At 49.2% G+C, this 18,594-nt stretch overlaps 3 protein-coding genes across 3 annotated transcripts in view; 2 read left to right on the top strand and 1 right to left on the bottom strand.

Annotated features, from left to right (window-relative positions):
• Positions 1–143: 143 nt before the first annotated feature.
• mansc4 (MANSC domain containing 4) lies at positions 144–2,341 on the top strand. Its single transcript, XM_084673032.1, has 4 exons — positions 144–363; positions 551–685; positions 789–1,352; positions 2,016–2,341. Exons 1-4 carry the CDS (start codon positions 144–146, stop codon positions 2,339–2,341), a joined length of 1,245 nt encoding a protein of 414 aa, XP_084529158.1.
• Positions 2,342–3,156: 815 nt separating this feature from the next.
• Positions 3,157–10,852, bottom strand: mrps35 (mitochondrial ribosomal protein S35). The gene is made up of 8 exons (XM_084673091.1): positions 10,675–10,852; positions 10,344–10,390; positions 10,052–10,219; positions 8,800–8,860; positions 8,545–8,684; positions 6,676–6,785; positions 6,495–6,564; positions 3,157–3,710 (listed from the first exon to the last, which is right to left on the bottom strand). The coding sequence occupies exons 1-8, from the start codon at positions 10,820–10,822 to the stop codon at positions 3,429–3,431; spliced, it is 1,026 nt and encodes a 341-aa protein (XP_084529217.1). The 5' UTR covers positions 10,823–10,852; the 3' UTR covers positions 3,157–3,428.
• Positions 10,853–13,168: 2,316 nt separating this feature from the next.
• The window catches only part of kcnq1.2 (potassium voltage-gated channel, KQT-like subfamily, member 1.2), a 142,432-nt gene continuing 137,006 nt past the window's right edge, over positions 13,169–18,594 (top strand). The window contains exon 1 of the mRNA XM_084671715.1: positions 13,169–13,617. Within this exon, the coding sequence (XP_084527841.1) occupies positions 13,169–13,617 (449 nt within the window). The remainder of the gene's footprint in view (positions 13,618–18,594) is intronic.

The raw sequence follows: 18,594 nt of genomic DNA, 5'->3' as shown, positions 1-18,594 counted from the left end.
ATTGACACACCCAGTGATGGACTGACGAAACCCAAATGTACCAGCATAACATCGACTGACCGGTAGGAAAGTTTCAGTTGCGTCCGAGATGATCACTATTTTATTAACTCGTAATGTAACATGATTTGATTTACATACGCGCAATGATTCTTCCATGGAGTTTGCTAACGATTTTTAGTTTGGTGTACCACGCGGAATCGAAATGTTCTCCGACCTCTTACTATAAAAACTGTTGGATACGTCGGTTCCCTGGGATTTTTATCGATATTGAAGAATCCCAACGGAGAGGAGCGCAACTTTTGAAGTATTACCAAGAGGAGACAGCTTTGAAATGCAGCCGAACATGTTGCCTCACCAGAAACTGTAAGTTTTATATTTAAGCCTATATTGTATAAAAATGAGAAGCGTAAAAAATGTATTTTTTTCTCAATTTTGAAGTTTCTGGGAATTGAAATGTAAGCTTTTTTTCATGTCGTTTTGCATAAAGATATTGCATCTCGCGCGATAGACTAATAGATGCGATGGCCTGCTGTCTTTTCTGTGTCCGTAGTTTCCTGTAATCTGGCTATATTCCATTATGACACCATCCAGGAGAATGTGAACTGCTATCACATGCACTGTCCTACACTGGAAAGCTGCATTCTCAGTCACAGAGGAAACGTTATACTTTATAACGTCACTAAAGGTAGGCCTATATCTCCGAATAACATGATTTGCGCAAATAAACCAATTAAATTCACACATGGAGGGACGCCATGGAAACTGACGTTTCTGGGTTGGTTTGACAGGTGTGGACCCTGACTTGCTGGTGTTTGGGAAGTACTTCACCTCTAATGTGCGGGTGTTACCCCACCTCTACACCAGAGGCAACGCCTCAGAGCCCCTCGCCTCAGACAAGCGCCAGTTCAACCGCCCTCCTCCACCCCCACCCCCACCCTCACCCCAGTCTTTAACCTCGGCATCTACCCTGAGGACCACCACCATTACTTCACCCACCCCAACCTCTACCCCCTCCACCCCCTCCACTCCAACCTCCACCCCCTCCAGTACCCCCTCCAGTACCTCCTCCACTCCAACCTCCACCCCCTCCACTCCAACCTCCACCCCCTCCCCTCCAACCTCCACCCCCTCCAGTAACCCCTCCAGTACCTCCTCCACTCCAACCTCCACCCCCTCCACTCCAACCTCCACCCCCTCCGGTACCCCCTCCACTCCAACCTCCACCCCCTCCACTCCAACCTCCACCCCCTCCAGTACCCCCTCCACTCCAACCTCCACCCCCTCCAGTACCCCCTCCACTCCAACCTCCACCCCCTCCACTCCAACCTCTATCCCCTCCAGTACCCCCTCCAGTACCTCCTCCACTCCAACCTCCACCCCCTCCACTCCAACCTCCACCCCCTCCAGTACCCCCTCCACTCCAACCTCCACCCCCTCCACTCCAACCTCTACCCCCTCCAGTACCCCCTCCACTCCAAACTCCACCCCCGCCACTCCAACCTCGACCCCCTCCACTCCAACCTCCATCACCGACACGACCACCACCATCGCCTCCACCCACTCCAATCCAACCTACATCACCTCCATGCCAACCTCTACTCCCTCCAGTACCACCTCCACTCCAATTTCCACCTCAACACCCTCCTCCATCATCTCCACCCTCTTCACTCCCACCTCCACCCCCACCACTCCCCCCTACCTCACCTCCACTCCCGGCTCAGGCTCTTCCTCTGCCTCCTACGATTCCTCCACGTCCTCCCTCTCTTCCACACCTGCCCCTCAGACCACCCACGCTCCCACCACCACCCCTGCCATTCCTCACAGCGCCCAGACCTCAGCCCTTTTGCTCTCCACCCTCCTGGATCCCCTCCCCCAGCACCTCACCTCCACCCAGCCTCCCAGCTCCACCTCTACCCAGCCTCCCCTATCAGCCGTCACCCAGCCTCCCACCTCCACCTCCCAGGTGGCCCCCAGCACCCCACCCACTTTGACCACCCAGTCCAACGTGGATGGAGGCAAACAGCACCCCAACGACACCAAGGGTTATCTGGGGAGGAACCACACAGCCGGGGGCGAGGGGACCCTGGGGGCCGGCGGAGAGGAGGCCCAGGGAGGGGGCCAGGGAGGGGGCCCGGGCCCCCCGTGGCACCTGGCGGCGCACACCCTGCTGGTTGCCGTGGCGACCTGTGTGACGGTGTTGCTGGGCTGCTGCTGCTCTCTGCTGGTGGTGGCGAGCTGGCGGGGGCGACGGGGGAGGAAGGGGCGCTACCGGACGGTCTGGAGGGGCAGGGGGGGGTCCATGCGCCTCGTCAAATACGTCATTGTCAGGGAGAGCTCCTGATTGGGGGGGCGTCGACAGTTTTCACTGGAAACAGGATATCTGGGGGGATTAAGTAGACGAGGAGGGGGGGAAGGTGTACAAGGAACTCTAGAACACTTTTTTTTCCCAAAAACACCCAGAATGGGAGACCACTGATACAATCTGACATCTTCACCAAGAACTTAACTTGATTCCGTTTTTTTTGTTTAGTGTGTGTGTGTGCCTTCAGTAATATGATAGTGTGCTCTCCATTTGGCAGACCGACGTTTCGAAGTGGTCCACTGAGATAAAAGGGGTGTTGATGCCAAGCCCCGCGGGCTGTGGCCCCTGAAGGCCGGGCTTCTCAGAGCCCTGACGGGGGCTCCCAAGCAAGACACGCTGCAACAAGAGCACGTCTGTTCAACACAGGCAGCAGCCTGGCTCAGTGAACTGGACGAGGCCTGGAGGTGTGAGTCAGGTCTGAGTTTTGGGCCTCCAGGCCAGAACATCACTCCTGCAGGACAGCTTACCCCTGGATTGAATGTCTCCTGATCCAGAACTGGATGGAGACGAGTCCAGCTGGTTGGGAGGTTGGGACACTTAATGGACAGACATTTAATGGATCCTTTTAGCGAGGTGGCTTTCAGTGTCCTTGTCCTACTCTGAAGGTCAGGCTGGCAGGAACAAATGTACTTTAAGAGTAAAAACAATGTAGCTGTACTTCCCCATGTGAATAAATAAAAAAGAGCATTTTATTTACAATGCATTGAGTATATGTTTACAACAGGCTTTCAGTTTTGCTTTTGAATAATATGGAAGCAGGTTTAGGCAGTCCTGTTTGACAGACAAACATCAAGTTCAACAACAACAACAAAAGTTTATTCTTTATATAAATATTTCACTGTAGGACCGTGAAATGGAGCCATTGATATCCACTGGTGTGAGAAGCTCTCAATATTATACAGGACAAGGATAGCCGTCTTATTCTGGCCAGTTACAAGTGATCTGATGATCCATATGCTCAACTCGAATCAGTAAGAGTCAATCTGATGGCTTTCCAGCGATGTTCAAATGCCATATGACTCCCAGCTGGCTCCTGTGGATGCGGCACGGTATACAGTGGAAAGCGTCAGATGTTGAGCAGTTTCTTCACAGCCTCTCTGTACTGGAGCATGCTGCTCTCGCTCTCCCCCTCGTTCTTCAGCCTGGTGACGGCGTCCCGGTACGCCTGCACCTCGCTCCTGCCCAGGATCTGCTCTCTGACGGCCCCCTCCTCGCCCCCCTCCTCCGCCCCCCCCGGGGCCTGCATGCGGACCAGGGTGTCCAGCAGGCTGGTCTGAGATGGACTGTGGTCCCAGCTGTACTGCTCCATGTCGGCCGCGGTCTTCTCCGCCTCCCAGCCTTCCGTTTTCTGAGGAGAGAGAGGGTATAGGTCAAGGCTAACCGCTTAGTTACTTGAGATTCCTACAAAACTTTTTAGGGGGGTATTTTTACTGCTTTATAGGCCGGTTTTGTGTCACAGGATAGGCAGGGATAGGGTGAGAGAGGGAGACAACGGGCCGAGGCTGGACTGGAACACAGGCCACTGTGGTGAGGCCCCTGCGGTGAGGCCCCTGCGGTGAGGCCCCTGCGGTGAGGCCCCTGCGGTGAGGCCTCCACCCACCACACTTATCCAGTGAGCTACTGAGACGCCCAGAAGTGTGAACATTTCATCTTCAAACAAACGCGTTGCGCCAGGAAGTAGGAAAAACCCTGATGGGTCCTTGGAAAACGGCTCTGTTTGTTGACGACCGAGGGATGTTTTTGAGGGTGCCGGCTCACCTGTGCGCTCCTCTCACAGAGATACAGTTTCTCCATACCTGCCTCTATCTCCTCTGCCTGTCTCTCTCCTGTCACATTCCCCATAGGACAGAGGTCCATTGTGAGGGACCCTAAAGCCAGGTCAGGCCCAGCCGTAGCCCCCCCCCTCCTCTCCAGGTGTGAGAGCCACGACATCCTCGTGGTCTGGAGGATCCAGGCTGGCTGGGGTTCCTGCAGGGCCAAGGCCCAGGGCCAAGGCTGGCTGGAGATCATCGCTGTTGTTGCCTGACAGAACGCAGAGGACTGAGATGACATGACAGGTCTTGCTGGGACTGGTTGAGTTGCCATCGCTGGCAAATATTAATCGACCACTTGTCGAAAATAGTTAAAGCGAATTAATCGTCTATCTAAGTCCGGCTGAGCCAAAGTGAAGGAAGTGAGGAGTGATCTGATGAAGATGTCCGTCATCGCTCTCCTCCTTCCCTCCGGGGGAGAGGCGAGGAGAAGGAATGATGAAGGGAAGGCAGCCATGATGGATGTGCTGACAGACACCCCGCAGGCTGCTCAACATGACAGTCTGTGATCATCCTGACAGCACAGATGTGCTTCCCAAGTCTGTATACAGCAGAACCTGTCAGAGAGAGAGGAACAGAGAGAGAGGAACAGAGAGAGAGAGAAAGCTGTTCCAGCAGAAACGGTCAAAAGGAGAGAGTCCCACAAGGACTCTCAGAACACAGAGCAGAGAGAGAGGAGAGAGGAGAGAGAGAGAGGAGGGCGAAAGAGAGATAAACAGGGAAAGCGAGAGAGGCTGTTCCAGCAGAAGCTGTCAAAAGGAGAGAGAAAAAAGAGAGAGACAGTGGGAGAGAGCAGCCAAGGAGCCTGGCTGGTGCTCGGCAGGGTGAGGTGAAGGAGAAGGCTGCTGCAGGGTAGCAGGCGGTACAGGAAGTAGCGACACGGCAGAGTTAGCTAGCAGAATCCGTCTTCCCGAGTGGAGAGGCAGAACCACCTCGCTGCCCGTTAACAATCGGCCCCTTTGTAAGCTTGTGTTTCGCTGAACGCAGCTCCGCTCTTACAGCTGCTCAGAGGCACTGTGCCTTCCTTTGTGTGTGCTAAAGGGCAGCGGACAGTGTTCCACTTCCCGCCTTGGACGCAATCCCCCCCCCCCCCCCCCCGGAAGACCCCACCCCCACCCCCCCCAAAAAAAATGATCCACGCTTTTTTTCGTCCTCTCCCCCTCGGTTGAAGTCTCACCTTCATGTGAAGCCCTCCCCAGGAGAAGGAGGTCGGTAAGTCTCTAGCGGCCCCGCTCTCATGGAGGAGTCGCTGACCCCAGCCATGGTCCCCTGAGGTGTGGTGTGTGGTTGGCGAGGTGTGAATGTGGGGAAAGGGGCGGGGTCAGCATGTGATCCCCTCCATCTGTGTTCTCCTGGGGGAGGGTGAATGTCACGGCCACAATGGAGCTGTTTGCCATCCTCCTGACCCGCACATCTCTCTGAGACGGCTCTAATGGGCCTCCTATCACACCGCAGGGAGAAGGCGCTCTGCTCTCCTCTGGTACAGGGCCCTGCGCCGCCCAGCTCCCCTCAGGGGATACAGAGAGATGTCAACGTCGGCGGGCGCGTCGCTGGGAGGCGGGTTCTGCGTTGGCGCATGAAAGGTTTCCTGAGATCAGACGACAGATTAGAGCCGTTTCTGAAGGAGGCAGGATCACATTGTGACGCCTGAATTCACCCTTGAGGCGAGCGAGGACACCGCCATGGAGGGAGGTGGCCCAGGTGACATTAACCACAGGCACAGCCTTCACAAACAGACGTTATTTTCAAAGGGCACTGAACAGAGGGAGGATGGAGAGAGTGAAAGAGAGAGAAGGAGAGAGGGGGTGGATGAGGAACGGGAGACCCCCCCCCCCCCGTTGAGCTTCTGTGAATGAAGGAACCCCTGAAATATTCATGGCCGTGATGAAAGGCACTCGACAAGCTTGTCCGTACTGCACTGTGTGTCTAAGCCTCTCTTCAGAAGGCCTGGCTTCCTGGTGTCACATGTCTGGGGCCTGTGACAGACGCTGACCACAAAGGGGGCTGGCCAGTTCCACTCTGGTGTTGTGGTGGCACAAGGACAACAGAAAGACCGTCTCTACTGCTGGTTTTTAGGTCAGTCAGGGCAGTGTAGCGCCAGCTGTACTGAACTACTTTCACTGAGAAGTGAGGTTTGGCCACCTTGGTAGCTCACCGGGGAAGTGTGCGTTCAATGGAAGCCTTAATGTAGCGACCTGGGTTTGAATCCAGCCTGGGTCCTTTGGTGCATCTCTCCAGCCATCTGCCCCTTCTCTCATCCCCTGCCTTTCCTGTCAGGGAAAAATATTTTTTTTAAATTGAAACATACAAGTGAGTCTTACCCATGATTCGTGGTACAGGACAGTCAGGAGGTAATGTGCATAGTCATCATTCTGCTGTCTCAGTGGGCAGCTGGGGAAAGATCGAGGAGAAAGATTAGGATCTGTAAACACTGACAAACAATAGAACACCCACTTACAAAACAACCTAAACTGTTTGGCTGAACATTCCCCAGATGCTTACCTGTCGGCGACGATGGTCAGAGTGTCTGTCTTCTTACAGTAACGGTCGCCCAAAAGCTTGACCATCTTCTTCCGTGCGTGGTCATCCAAATTCAGACTGGACAGCTTCACCTGGGAGGACAGAAGCATCTCTGTGAATACCAAACAGCAATAAAGGCTGGCCTTCCAGTCCTGCTGTGACACATCTCTGTATGAGTGACCTTCTTAAGTGACCTAGGTGTTAAGAGTCTCGTAGCTGATGTACTTCTCAGGTGAGAAGATAAGTTATTTCCCGGTACAATGAAAACCACCCTCAAAATCTTAAAAGGTCATTTATTTTTTACTGCGGAGACTTAGAGACTAACCCTGCAGTTCAAATCCCCATACATTTCATCTGGAGAGTAACTCTCAAGTCACATGTGATGTTATGCCCTGGAATGAAACGTAAGCCCATTGTCAATCTGAACAACAACAAAAACTGATTACTTCTGGTAAATGCATTTGAATTGCACTATTTATAAACACGGATGAAGCCTTTGACATCGTAGCGTACGTCTGTGTAATGTGTGTTGGAGGGCGGTGGCCAGGTGTGCTTTGAACACAAGACTGTCTGAACAGGGGGGACGCTTCATTTCAATCACCCCAGATGACAGTACGAGGGATGGAGGTGGGGTGGGATGGAGGTGGGATGGAGGCGGGGTGGGGTGGAGGTGGGGTGGGATGGAGGTGGGGTAAAGGTGGGATGGAGGTGGGGTGGAGGTGTGGTGGAGGTGGGATGGAGGTGGGGTGGAGGTGGGGTGGGGTTAAGTGAAAGCCTGGTCTCAGTCTGCTTCTGCCTCTCTGGGATTTGTCATGCAATCTATCTTTGATTTCCCAACTAATCCAGAGGGATTAATGGCTGAATAATTCCTACCTCGGGGCCATAATCTAAAGAGGAAAGTGTTAGTGGAACAGATGGCTGGTGATTAATGGGAAGTCCTATATTTCATCAGAGGGGGAATCTAAAAATAAGTATTGTTTTTGTTTTTAGAATTCTCAACAGTGGTTGAGGCAAAAGTACCCTTTTTTCAACTGTCAATTTTGGACTGACCAAAGTGAATTATCCCTGGGTACTGATAGTAACAAACATGATACAAAGAGGAAACCGACGCGAAAGTAACATTCCATAGGCTTGCTGGAGACCTTTCTAGAAAAGGTCAAGGAGATACTGTGGAAGAAATTGGGATTTCCTGTGTGCTTACATTATTCACTAATCAATAGAACAAGCCAATGGATACTAGTTAGTGTGTTCTCATGTGAGCTTGCTATTAATAAGAGTACATTGTGTCTGTGTGTCAGGGTTATTAGATGTTCGGGATCAGGAGAAAGTACTGGGTAAACGTTCCTTGTCATGACTACAAGGCTCCCACTATGATCTCTCTAGTCTGAGTGGTCATGTGTTGGGAGCTGTGAATCTCTTTCTCTGAGACTGTTGTAACGTCATTACTGCCTGACTGTCACTATCTATGTTTACATTCTTGTGCCCTATAAAAGATGGTCCTCCTCCTTCAGAACCGAGAGATACATGATTGAGACCTAAGCCTGGTGTTGTGTTGTCATTTATTGTCCGAGGTCTGGTTCTCTCCCAATCTGCAGATTGATAAATCATTTTTTAAATCCAGAACTAAACTTGGTCACTCCGTTGATGAAGAAATGGACAAAACCCTTTCTTCATGAATGCGCTGACAGTTGTTTGTGGTGTCCAGTATCGCTGATACCTCATCTCTCATAGAGGATCAGCGTGGACGCTGGACAGCCTGTGTTCTACTTGCTAAGTAAGGTTATAGTCTAGGATGTTAGTCTGTCAGGCAGACGCCCAGAGAATAACCCAGCTCTCCCGATAGACACTCACAGACAGGGTGACGATGCGAGCGGAAGGGTTCCGGAGAGAGAGGCCTGCAGAAACGAAGGTCTTGCTGTCCACCTTGATGGGGAAGTGCTCGTCGCACGCAGCATCTGAGTCCAGGGCAGAGGGCCACTCTGTGCAGAAGACTGGAAGTAACCAAGAACAATCCTCTCTTTGATAAACAATAGTCTCTCTGGATCCAAAAAAATACTTTCATTCAACACAAGGTGTTTAATGTGGGTGCAAACTTAAGTGGTTTACCTTTCAGAGCTTCACAGTGTTTCTTTATGGCTGCAGGCGTCAAATGCAAAAAGTTTGGGATCTGAGCAAGACAAGAGCAGTTGATGAGATTATACACACATAGAGGAAAAACACAACCCGTTGCAGTGATGCTACTTTTTGTGCCAAAATCAGTCAAACAAAAAAGCTGTATTGGCCATTTACACCAGAGACAGAAGAACATTAAAAAAATAATATTAATAAAATAAAATAATGAACTTGACAGGATTTCTTAATGACCCCTGAACAGAAACAGTCCCACCGTAAAAAAAAAAGAAAAGAAGAATAAGGACAAAAATAAGCATGCACAACCCCAATTCTTAAATTAATCTTTTAAGCCTGGTCGGGGTTGAAAAAGGGAAATGAAATTAATAACGTCTGTGGCCGGACCCAGCTGTTAGTGCTGAAGATGGAGTGTTGCATGTGGCCCAGGGACAGATTTGGGGGCCCAGCTGTGTGGAAACACCTGCCCCTAATCCTGACGTCCAGGGGAGAGCCACAGCCGGGACTGAACAGGACCGTGGTGCTGTCAGCCGGTCAGGGCCTGAACAGGACTGTGGTGCTGTCAGCCACAGCAGGGACTGAACAGGACTGTGGTGCTGTCAGCCACAGCAGGGACTGAACAGGACTGTGGTGCTGTCAGCCACAGCAGGGACTGAACAGGACTGTGGTGCTGTCGGCCGGGCAGGGCCCAGCAGCACACGCTATAGCATGCCAGGGTGTGTTCATACAATACTGGCTTGAGCCAATCTTATTATGAAAATAAACACAGAAACACAGTATGTTCGGGTCTGAATGATCCATTACGTCATTTGGAGTTCCCCACTCGGATGATCTGACTAGATTTGAGATGGGTTTTTCTTGGTAATGTAAATGAAGTTCTCTCATTTAACTAAAGACTGAACCCAATACCCTCAACTGAACTGACAACACTGCAGGAAAGTGAATCATAACACATTGTATTTGTAATGCACCTTTCACTCAAACAGCTACAGTACAGTAAAATGACAGACACAAAATATAACCTATGATAACAAAAGACAATAAAAATGATTAAAACGGTAAGCTTTAAGCAAATGATTAAAATAACCAAGCGAAGGAGCATTTCTGATGGAAACTGGAGTTCCAGGGTTTAGCAGCAGTGAATGAGAAAGTCCATACACCCTTGTTTTGTGAGCAGAGAGGCTGGTACAGTGCGAAAGAGTCAACTGAACAGCGCGTCATGAACCCTCACCTTGATGAGCTCCAGGTTGCCCATCTTCTCTGGGGGCACCCCCTTGTTCACAGGGTAGCCCATGCGCACGGGCAGGGGCACTGAGGCATGTCGGAACGGGGTGGCGGACGGATACACCGCCGTCCAGTCCTGGTCCACCGCCATCTTGTCTGTCCTCGGTTCACCTGCCTTTAAAACGAACACAAACGCAATATAAACTAGTGCTTCAACACCCATGCACACCGTCTTTTTGTTATTTGTTTCTAGTAAACTGGCGGGGATATCGGAATGGTATTAAATCAAACACGCTCACCTCTCTTCTAGGTTTCCTCGGTCCTCGATTGTCTCTATCAAGAAAGCCTGGAATGAACGGAAATTATACTCATGGTGTGGAAGAACTTATATGTTCATTTCCAAACGTGTCTGCTACCCTAAAATATAGTCTACAAAGGATCAACTACCCTAAGATTTTGTCAACAATCGTATCGTAGTCAATATAAAAATGCCAAGCCAATGTGAAATATCAATCTGGCAGCCACAGAAGAATTTCAGCAAGGACAGTCAACATAGCAAGAGCCGATCTTAGCTGGGTGAGGGACAACCATGCAGGCTACCAAGAGAGCTTTCAAATATGTATTTCTTACCTCTATTTGCACGAGAATTGTTGGTCGAGACCGCCGTCGCATATGTCACCCTGTTCAATCTATGTCCATTGATCGCCCATTGACTAATGATTGGGCCATTTATTCGACCTAAGGACAAAATAGATGTGCTTATTGAGTGTGCGGCCATGTTTTCCCGAATGACAGGTTAGTGACTACAACGGCGTATCAGAATGGACATACTAAACGGATGGCTGCAAGACGGTCTGTACACATATTCAGCGCCCCCTACTGTTAAAGAAAGACAATAGCCTCAGTCTGTGAAATTCATAAAGAGCGTTCACATTTCCATGCAAATTTCATTTCATTGATAAGTTAAAAAATTGTACGAGTGCCATCATTCAACTAGGCAATTTCATCACAACAGCAAACTACTGTGGGATTTCATATTCACAACGTTTATAAGCTTGTTTTTAAAATACATGTATTACTTTTTATTTTAACCCTTTCTCACGCCAGGGTCGGCATCTATATCGTGTATTTCTTTATAGAAACGGATTCCAATCACACTGGTCACATGTGTCATATGTACACGCGTGCGCGCGTCTGTCCACATGTGTCGGTAGCATCATCGCCAGCTGCTCTCTATACCTCACCGACTAACGGTACCGGACTTCACAGGAACACGCCGCAAGGGACATAAAAGACGAAAGATAGCCTCAACTTTATAGTTGCATCCAGATTTGCGTTGATTAGTTGTGGTGTTGGTTACTCCCTAAGTGGTGTAGCATCTACGTTGTGTCGTTGGGAAGAAAAGTTGTTGCTGGGCAGTCTTTATGAAGGTTTAATTGTGTTTTTTCAACAGGTAAGCTTTGAAACATTTATATTTTATTGAATCAACTTATTTAAGTTTTTTGGCCAGTGCACGAGACACATGCGTGCCGTAAAAAACAAACAACAGCCTACTCGTGAATAATTTTCGCATTTGGTGTGATAGTGATATACACACATCACACCTACCGACCCAAGATGTATCAAGGAAGCGCTCCTCCTTCACTGATCTCTCCTTCATAGTTCTATCCAGAATCAATCCAGTCAAACTTAAACTTTTACTCCATGTGTGTATGAGGGAAATAGAAAACTATTGCCTGGTGATTTATGATTATTTTCGCAGTTTAGACACCCGTAGTTAAAAGCACCTGTTTAATGCGAACAATTAAAACTGGAAAGGAAAGCAGCGGATAAAAGGTTTATTTGTGAAATCGTTAACATAAAATGTATATTTGGGGCGTCAGTGTTGTAATGCCATTGTAAGACAGTTAGCCTAAATGTGACGGTTATTGTAAATACTTTCTTAGTGTACAGTTTGGCTTGAGCAACAAAGAAACTCGATCTGTGTTGCGACATACAGGAGTGGCGCTATCGCCGACTCCTGTCATCACATCTTCTACGATTTTGGACCCGGCGCAGCTGGGGTTGTTAGCTCCAGTTACGTTTCATCTCTCGCCACAAAAGCTTGTTTCCGATCTCTCTTGGAGGCATCCCTTCAACACCTACAGTATCAGGGCTGTGTATCGGTGTCTCTTTAAGGAGAGCTTGTTAGTTGTTGCTAATTAGTTCACTTGACTTTTTCCACGAGTGATCCTGGTGGAAAAAGTGAGATGGGTTGACAAAACTGCAGTGTGCTGTTCATGTAAAACGGCATTGCAGACGGATTAACCTGAGACAGTTTAAAGGGTCACAAGGAAATTTAGACTACAGCCTACAGCTATAATCAGGCAAGCTGCTAAGACAGTTGTGTGAAGTCAATAGTATTGGTGCATGCAATATGTTACTTATTGCATGCACACAGTTCATGTGACATATTACTAGTAGAGTACTGCTGCTGATACTGTGTCTATGGCTCAAATGCCCCCCTCCATCCCTCCTGTACACATGGATTAGATTGAGCAAAAAGAAACATGAGGAAAACAAGCCTACTGTTAGTCCTAAATATGGGCTGTGGGAAGGGACATCTGTATTGTACTGTACAATGGCAATGGAAGAATCATTTATAAAAGAAATGTGGTGCTGTCTGTTTTGCAGCCATCCAGCTGGCTCCAGACTAGACTAATGGATGTGGCTTATATTGGCTGTCACTCTGACTCATCTCCTCTCCTGCTCTACAGGTCTGGTCTGGCCTCACATGTAGCTCCTCTGTTCTCTGTGGAGCAGACATGCCTCGCTAGCTGTCTCACACCTCTGTCTGTGGCTCGCCCTAACCCCCAGTTATCACCCCACCCCCAGTTATCACCCCAACCTCCAGTTATCACCCTCACCCCCAGTTACCACCCTCACCCCCAGTTATCACCATAACCTCCAGTTATCACCCTCACCCCCAGTTATCACCATAGCCTCCAGTTATCACCCTCACCCCCAGTTATCACCCCTCCGTCCTCACCTCCAGTTCTCACCCGCAACTCACCCTCCGCCCTCACCCCACAGCCCGCACTGTCAACCCCCCACCCCCCCCCGCCGGATCAGTGTGCCTTTCAGGATGAGTGACAGAGGCCACGGCGTCCGGCGCTCCTTCCACCTGCAGCGCCGCTTGCACTCCGCCCACGCCGGCGACACGGCCCCGGGCCCCAACGGCTACCCCAGCCTGGACAGGAGCCTGGACAGAAGCCTGGACGAGCCAGACCCTCCGCCTCCCACTCCTGACAGCCGCCTCTACTCTCCTGTTTCACTGGAACTGGACCCCGTGGCTGTGAATAATGGATCAGGCCTTCCCCGCAGTACGGCGAGCCGTACAAAAGAGCCAGCGCTGCAGATGGTCCACGGTGGCCGGCCCTCCTCCTGCCCTCCGCCTTGCCCTGCAGCCAGCTGGCCGCACTCCTCCAAGCGCTTCCCCAGCCCTTACATCACCAAGACCAGCATGCAGGGGGATGTCTACAACTTCCTGGAGAGACCTGCTGGATTGAGATGCTTCCTCTACCATTTCCTGGTGTGAGTACCGCTTTTGTTAGCCTCGTTGCTCGTTCATTGAGCCCTGAATGACTCTGGGATTCGTCCGGTTCTTGAGTAAGTGTGGAAGAGTGTGTTTCATTATTATGTGTGACATCTGGGGTGTTTCATTTGGTTCTCAAAATGTACTTAGTAATGATTTAGTAATTGTAAGTGTTTGAGTAACATATCCAGTGTCTAAATTGTTCATACCAAATAAGCATATATTTCCTAATTTAAGATGATTTGTACTTACAAGTACGATAAGCTGTGTACTGAGGTATGTAGTGTTTCCATATGTGAGTCTGGCTTACTTAGCAGATTATACTATAGGATTATATTACTAGACATAAAAAACCCTAAATGTTATACGGCTAACATAATACTTCAATATATTAATAATATATTAAAACAAAAACATTATAAATAGTGTATTGTAGTCGATAGTGTCGATATCCACTTGTTGCATCCACTCACTTGTTAATGACTTCTGGTGCATCAGGCTGTAAGGTTACACAACGCTATCTGTGACTGCTGTGGACAACTAGAAGGAGGTCAGACGGCTCATGCATGGAACATGGAGCTGCTGCTGGTCATCAAGCCAGTCAGTGAGACAAGCTGGCTGCTGTTTGAAACACACTCACTGTAGCGTACAGCCAGCCTCCACCGTCACCTCAAAGATCGCTATCTCCATCGGCAGAGACGGTTACTTATTGAACTCAGATGCCACCTTATCTTCCTCCGTGGTCTGATGAGATGGTGCTCGAGGGGAGGGAACTGTTCCCACGTTCTAGACGGACAGAGCCTCAGCAGAGCCAAGAGTGAGGTAGCGTGTGCGCGTCATTGGCCGTCCCTCTGGCCGATCGTCATTGGCCGTCCCTCTGGCCGATCGTCATTGGCCGTCCCTCTGGCCGATCGTCATTGGCCGTCCCTCTGGCCGATCGTCATTGGCCGTCCCTCTGGCCGATCGTCATTGGCCGTCCCTCTGGCCGATCGTCATTGGCCGTCCCTCTGACTGATGAGCGCAGACAACCTCAGCTGCTGCTGCTCACTGTGACGGCCGCTTCAGACAATGGACATTCACATACAGTGAGACCAACTCATACACACTCACTCATACACACACAAGCTCCAAGGCATTCACACAGACTCACACACACATTACATACATTTACATTTATTCATTTAGCAGACGCTTTTATCCAAAGCGTCTTCCAAGAGAAAGCTTTACAAAGTGCATAGGTCACTGATAATAACAACAAGATCCCAAAGCATTGCGGGTAGCCAAAACAAGAAGCACACATTGTGCACAACCAAAAAATAAGTGCCAAAGGGAAGAACCATAAGAGCATGCAGTTAAGCAAGTTACAATTTAAACAACATGAATCTCTAAGTGCAAGTGTACCTGTAGAAAAAGCAGCAACAGTAAAAATAAAAATAAGATGAACTAAAATAGAATATTTTGCAGCAAATACAACAGTTTAAATCAGTTGCCACTAAACAACAAGAGCAACAAGTCTCTAAGCAAGAGTCATTGTGATCCTTGAAGAAACTAGCATCAGGTCCAGCAAACCATCCCAAAGTACCGTTGTACTCCCGGAACAAGTGCGTCTTGAGCCTTCTCTTGAAGGTGGAGAGACAGTCAGTGTCTCTGATGGAGGTGGGGAGTTGATTCCACCACTGGGGGGCCAGGCAGGAGAAGAGCTTGTGTTGGGACCGGGCGGTCTTGAGCAGTGGGACCATCAGGCGGTTACACACACAGACTTACACAGACTCACACAGACTCACACAGACTCACACACACACACACACACACACACACACAGACTTACACACAGGCTCATACAGACTCACACAAGCTACATCTAAACAGAACGTCCTTGTTGCTGTGTTGGTGTGGCTCCTGGTTGTGTTGCTCACTCCCAGCTGTGCTGTCTCCATGGTTCCCTCCTGTGGGCTACCCCCTGCATGTTTCTACTGGGACGACTGTAGACGCCAGATCAGACTGCCCCAGCAATGGCCAACAAGCACCAACCATTCTCCTGTCGGCTGTTGGGTTTAGAACGTTTGGAGAGATAACTGTCGTTTTCACACAGCTCCAACTAACACCAACAGGCACATCCCACCAAACCGACACAACCCAACAACTGTTCATTATTTGAGGGGGTTTGTTGGGGCAGTGTGAACAAGCCTTTCCACTTCCCGTTATTCCACAGCCTCTCTGTTGTGTCACGAGCATCGCTAAACCTCCTATAGCCGACGTGTGCTGAGATTGTTCGAGGGTGAGGATTATGATATTGAGTGATGCGTTTGAGGTTGAAGTTGGAAAACAGATTAAGGCGTTATTTAAAGCTCTCTTGCTTGTTTCACACACTAACTTATTACATAATGATAACTCATTTTATCAAGTCTGTTTCTGTGCAATCAAAATCTCAATAGAACACATAAAAGATATAGTATACCAAAAATCACTTCTAATCCAGACAGCATAAATACTATTTGGAGTTATATTTGACTTAGTCCAGAGTGATTTATTGGTCTGGTCTGTCACGGCTGACTCGCTCAGACTGAACCAAACAATACAAACCTGACAACCTGATACTCCAACCTGAAACGAAGTAATTGAAAGTATGTCAGGGCATAAAGCCTTGCAGCCCCACTCACAGTCCCATCTCACGCCCGCGAACACTCAGGTGGAACTTAAATAATCACCTTGTCACTCCAAACACAGCAGAGTAGAGAGTCTATGGATGAGGCCTCCTCTCAGCGGCACTGGTGTGCCCTCCTCTTAGAATCCCCGCAGCTGTAATTGAGGCTATAAGGTTCCGTCGTCACAGGAGAACCTGAGCTCAGACTTGCACTAAACGAAACCCTTCCTGTTTGATCCTTCCGGAGGCTGCTTTAAGTAACTCTTACCTGTGGGTGAGTGTGGCGGCCTCTCTCCTCCTGTCCTCCGTCAGAGAGGCAGGGAGCTTTGTCCTGCTGGCCTGACGTAGATAAACACACACACACACACACACACACACACAGTGGGATGCGTGGTTTTGGGCCGGCATCTTATGTGAGTGAGACCTGGGCCAGCCTACCTGAATATGACTGGTCACCTGTGTCGCTCCACAGGGGAGCACAGCCACACATTTTCATTATTGATTAGACATTGATAGTTGAGTGTACCAGGAAAAGCAGAAGAGAGATGAGCAGCCAAGGCCCCAGGCCGGATTCGAACCCAGGCCGCTGCAGTGAGGCCCGTGTGGTTTGTGCTCTATACAGTGAGAGTACACCTGGGCTCCCTGGTACACACATTTTAGACATGCAGATTGCGCAACACATACACATCCATGCATGCACTCAGTCCCACAGTAAGTATGCACGCAGTGTATGATAATAACCTGGTGTGCATAAACACTGCACACACACACACACACACACACACACACACACACACACACACACACACACACACACACAAACTCGGTACACAGATGATGAGATAAAGACAGTGCAGCTGGAGTGAAATCCTCTGAACTATGTCCGGCGTACGTGGTCAGATCTCATGCAATGACAGTCTGCAGAAAGGCCTCACAACGCACACACACACACACACACACACACACACACACACACAAACCCTGCTCTACATACACACACACACCCTGATCTATAGACTACCAAATGAATGCAAAATATTCCCTGCATCTTTGTGATGACCTCTTACTCAAAATCTTCTCTACTGGAATTTGACAAAAGTAAATTGCACCTGACTGGCTTTTGCACCCTGCGTGATACAACTGACTGTTCCTCACACTTTACTAGTATTTATCCAACTGACAGTTAAACCATGCAGATCAATAATGCCCCATCAAACTGTTGCATCTACTAATCCTCGCCACGCAGTGTAACAGCATGTGTGGTTGGGCTCCCAGGGGACAGGAGCTGAGCGGAGCCTGCTGCTGCATCGCAGCTTGTTGAGTGTTTCCGCTGTGATGTGAACGGCTGCTAATATCAGTCTGCAATATCCCATCAAGCGTACACCGGACGCCCAGCTAGCCCGGCCACAGGCCGCTCATCCTTCTGACCACTTCTGGCTGTGAAGGATGCTTGTGATTTCACAGGATCGCTTTAACCATTCCTCCTGAGCTCCTCCCTTTAAGGAGATTTATTTCCACTCCATGTATGCGCTGCACCAGATAGCTAAGCCAGGATGAAAACTTTACATATTGTAGATGCTGAGATATAATCCTCCCTAAGCCCATGGATTGAGACATTTCTGCCTCTTCCAGCGATGCCACGGTCAGATGTCACCACCAGAATATCTTTCTACTGTATACTGAAGAAATCTCTGTACCAAGAAACCATCTGACTTCTGGCAACGTTTATGAAAGAGGAGTGTCATCATAGCAAGTCACTGAGCTCAGGGGTGATGTCGTTTTGATGATCCCTCAAACAATATCAAGCTGCCCCATTTGGGCAGTGACCCCTGAGGTAAACTAGTCCCTCTGAGTTGCTATCTACCTCAAACATTTTCACTGCCTCGTGGTAACAGTAACCGTGAATAAATCATGCTGTGGAGACAGGCAGGACTGGATTGACTGGCGCTGAGTGAAGAGCGGCTTGTTATTCCTATTGAGTTGGTCATGGTTCATTATCATGGCAGTGAGAAAACACTGGAAGACTTGGCTTTCCGTAAGGGAAAACCTTTTAAGTTTTTACTGTGTCTTTTTAAGACAATTTTAAATCAACAGCTGAAAAGAAAACATATTTTGACTCATTTTTGCGATCGGTTTGTTTTTGTTTATCAACTTACATTACTTACGATTACAAAGTTATATAAGAGACTGGTAATCTGACACTCTTAATTCAAACCTCCTTGTTTGAAGTAAGCTCTTTTTGTCTTAAGGCATCAGAGTGGTAGGCAGTAATGGATTTTCCTAGATGGACACTGGTCAAATGTGTGTGCTGAGACAGTGATGGTGACAGATG

Source organism: Hypomesus nipponensis, chromosome 14 (assembly GCF_054491055.1).
Source record: "Hypomesus nipponensis isolate SF chromosome 14, ASM5449105v1, whole genome shotgun sequence".
Lineage (NCBI taxonomy): Eukaryota > Metazoa > Chordata > Actinopteri > Osmeriformes > Osmeridae > Hypomesus > Hypomesus nipponensis.
This window is presented reverse-complemented; position numbering and strand designations above follow the sequence as displayed.

Bases quoted from the DNA above. Each gene is read 5' to 3' on its own strand.
- mansc4 (XM_084673032.1), top strand. From the start codon at position 144: ATGATTCTTCCATGGAGTTTGCTAACGATTTTTAGTTTGGTGTACCAC. The intron at 364-550 runs GTAAGTTTTATA...CTGTGTCCGTAG, and splicing joins ATGTTGCCTCACCAGAAACT to TTTCCTGTAATCTGGCTATA. The intron at 686-788 runs GTAGGCCTATAT...TTGGTTTGACAG, and splicing joins ACTTTATAACGTCACTAAAG to GTGTGGACCCTGACTTGCTG.
- mrps35 (XM_084673091.1), bottom strand. From the start codon at position 10,822: ATGGCCGCACACTCAATAAGCACATCTATTTTGTCCTTAGGTCGAATA. The intron at 8,861-10,051 runs GTGAGGGTTCAT...TGTCTTGCTCAG, and splicing joins GCAACCTGGAGCTCATCAAG to ATCCCAAACTTTTTGCATTT. The intron at 6,565-6,675 runs GTAAGCATCTGG...ATCTTTCCCCAG, and splicing joins CTGACCATCGTCGCCGACAG to CTGCCCACTGAGACAGCAGA.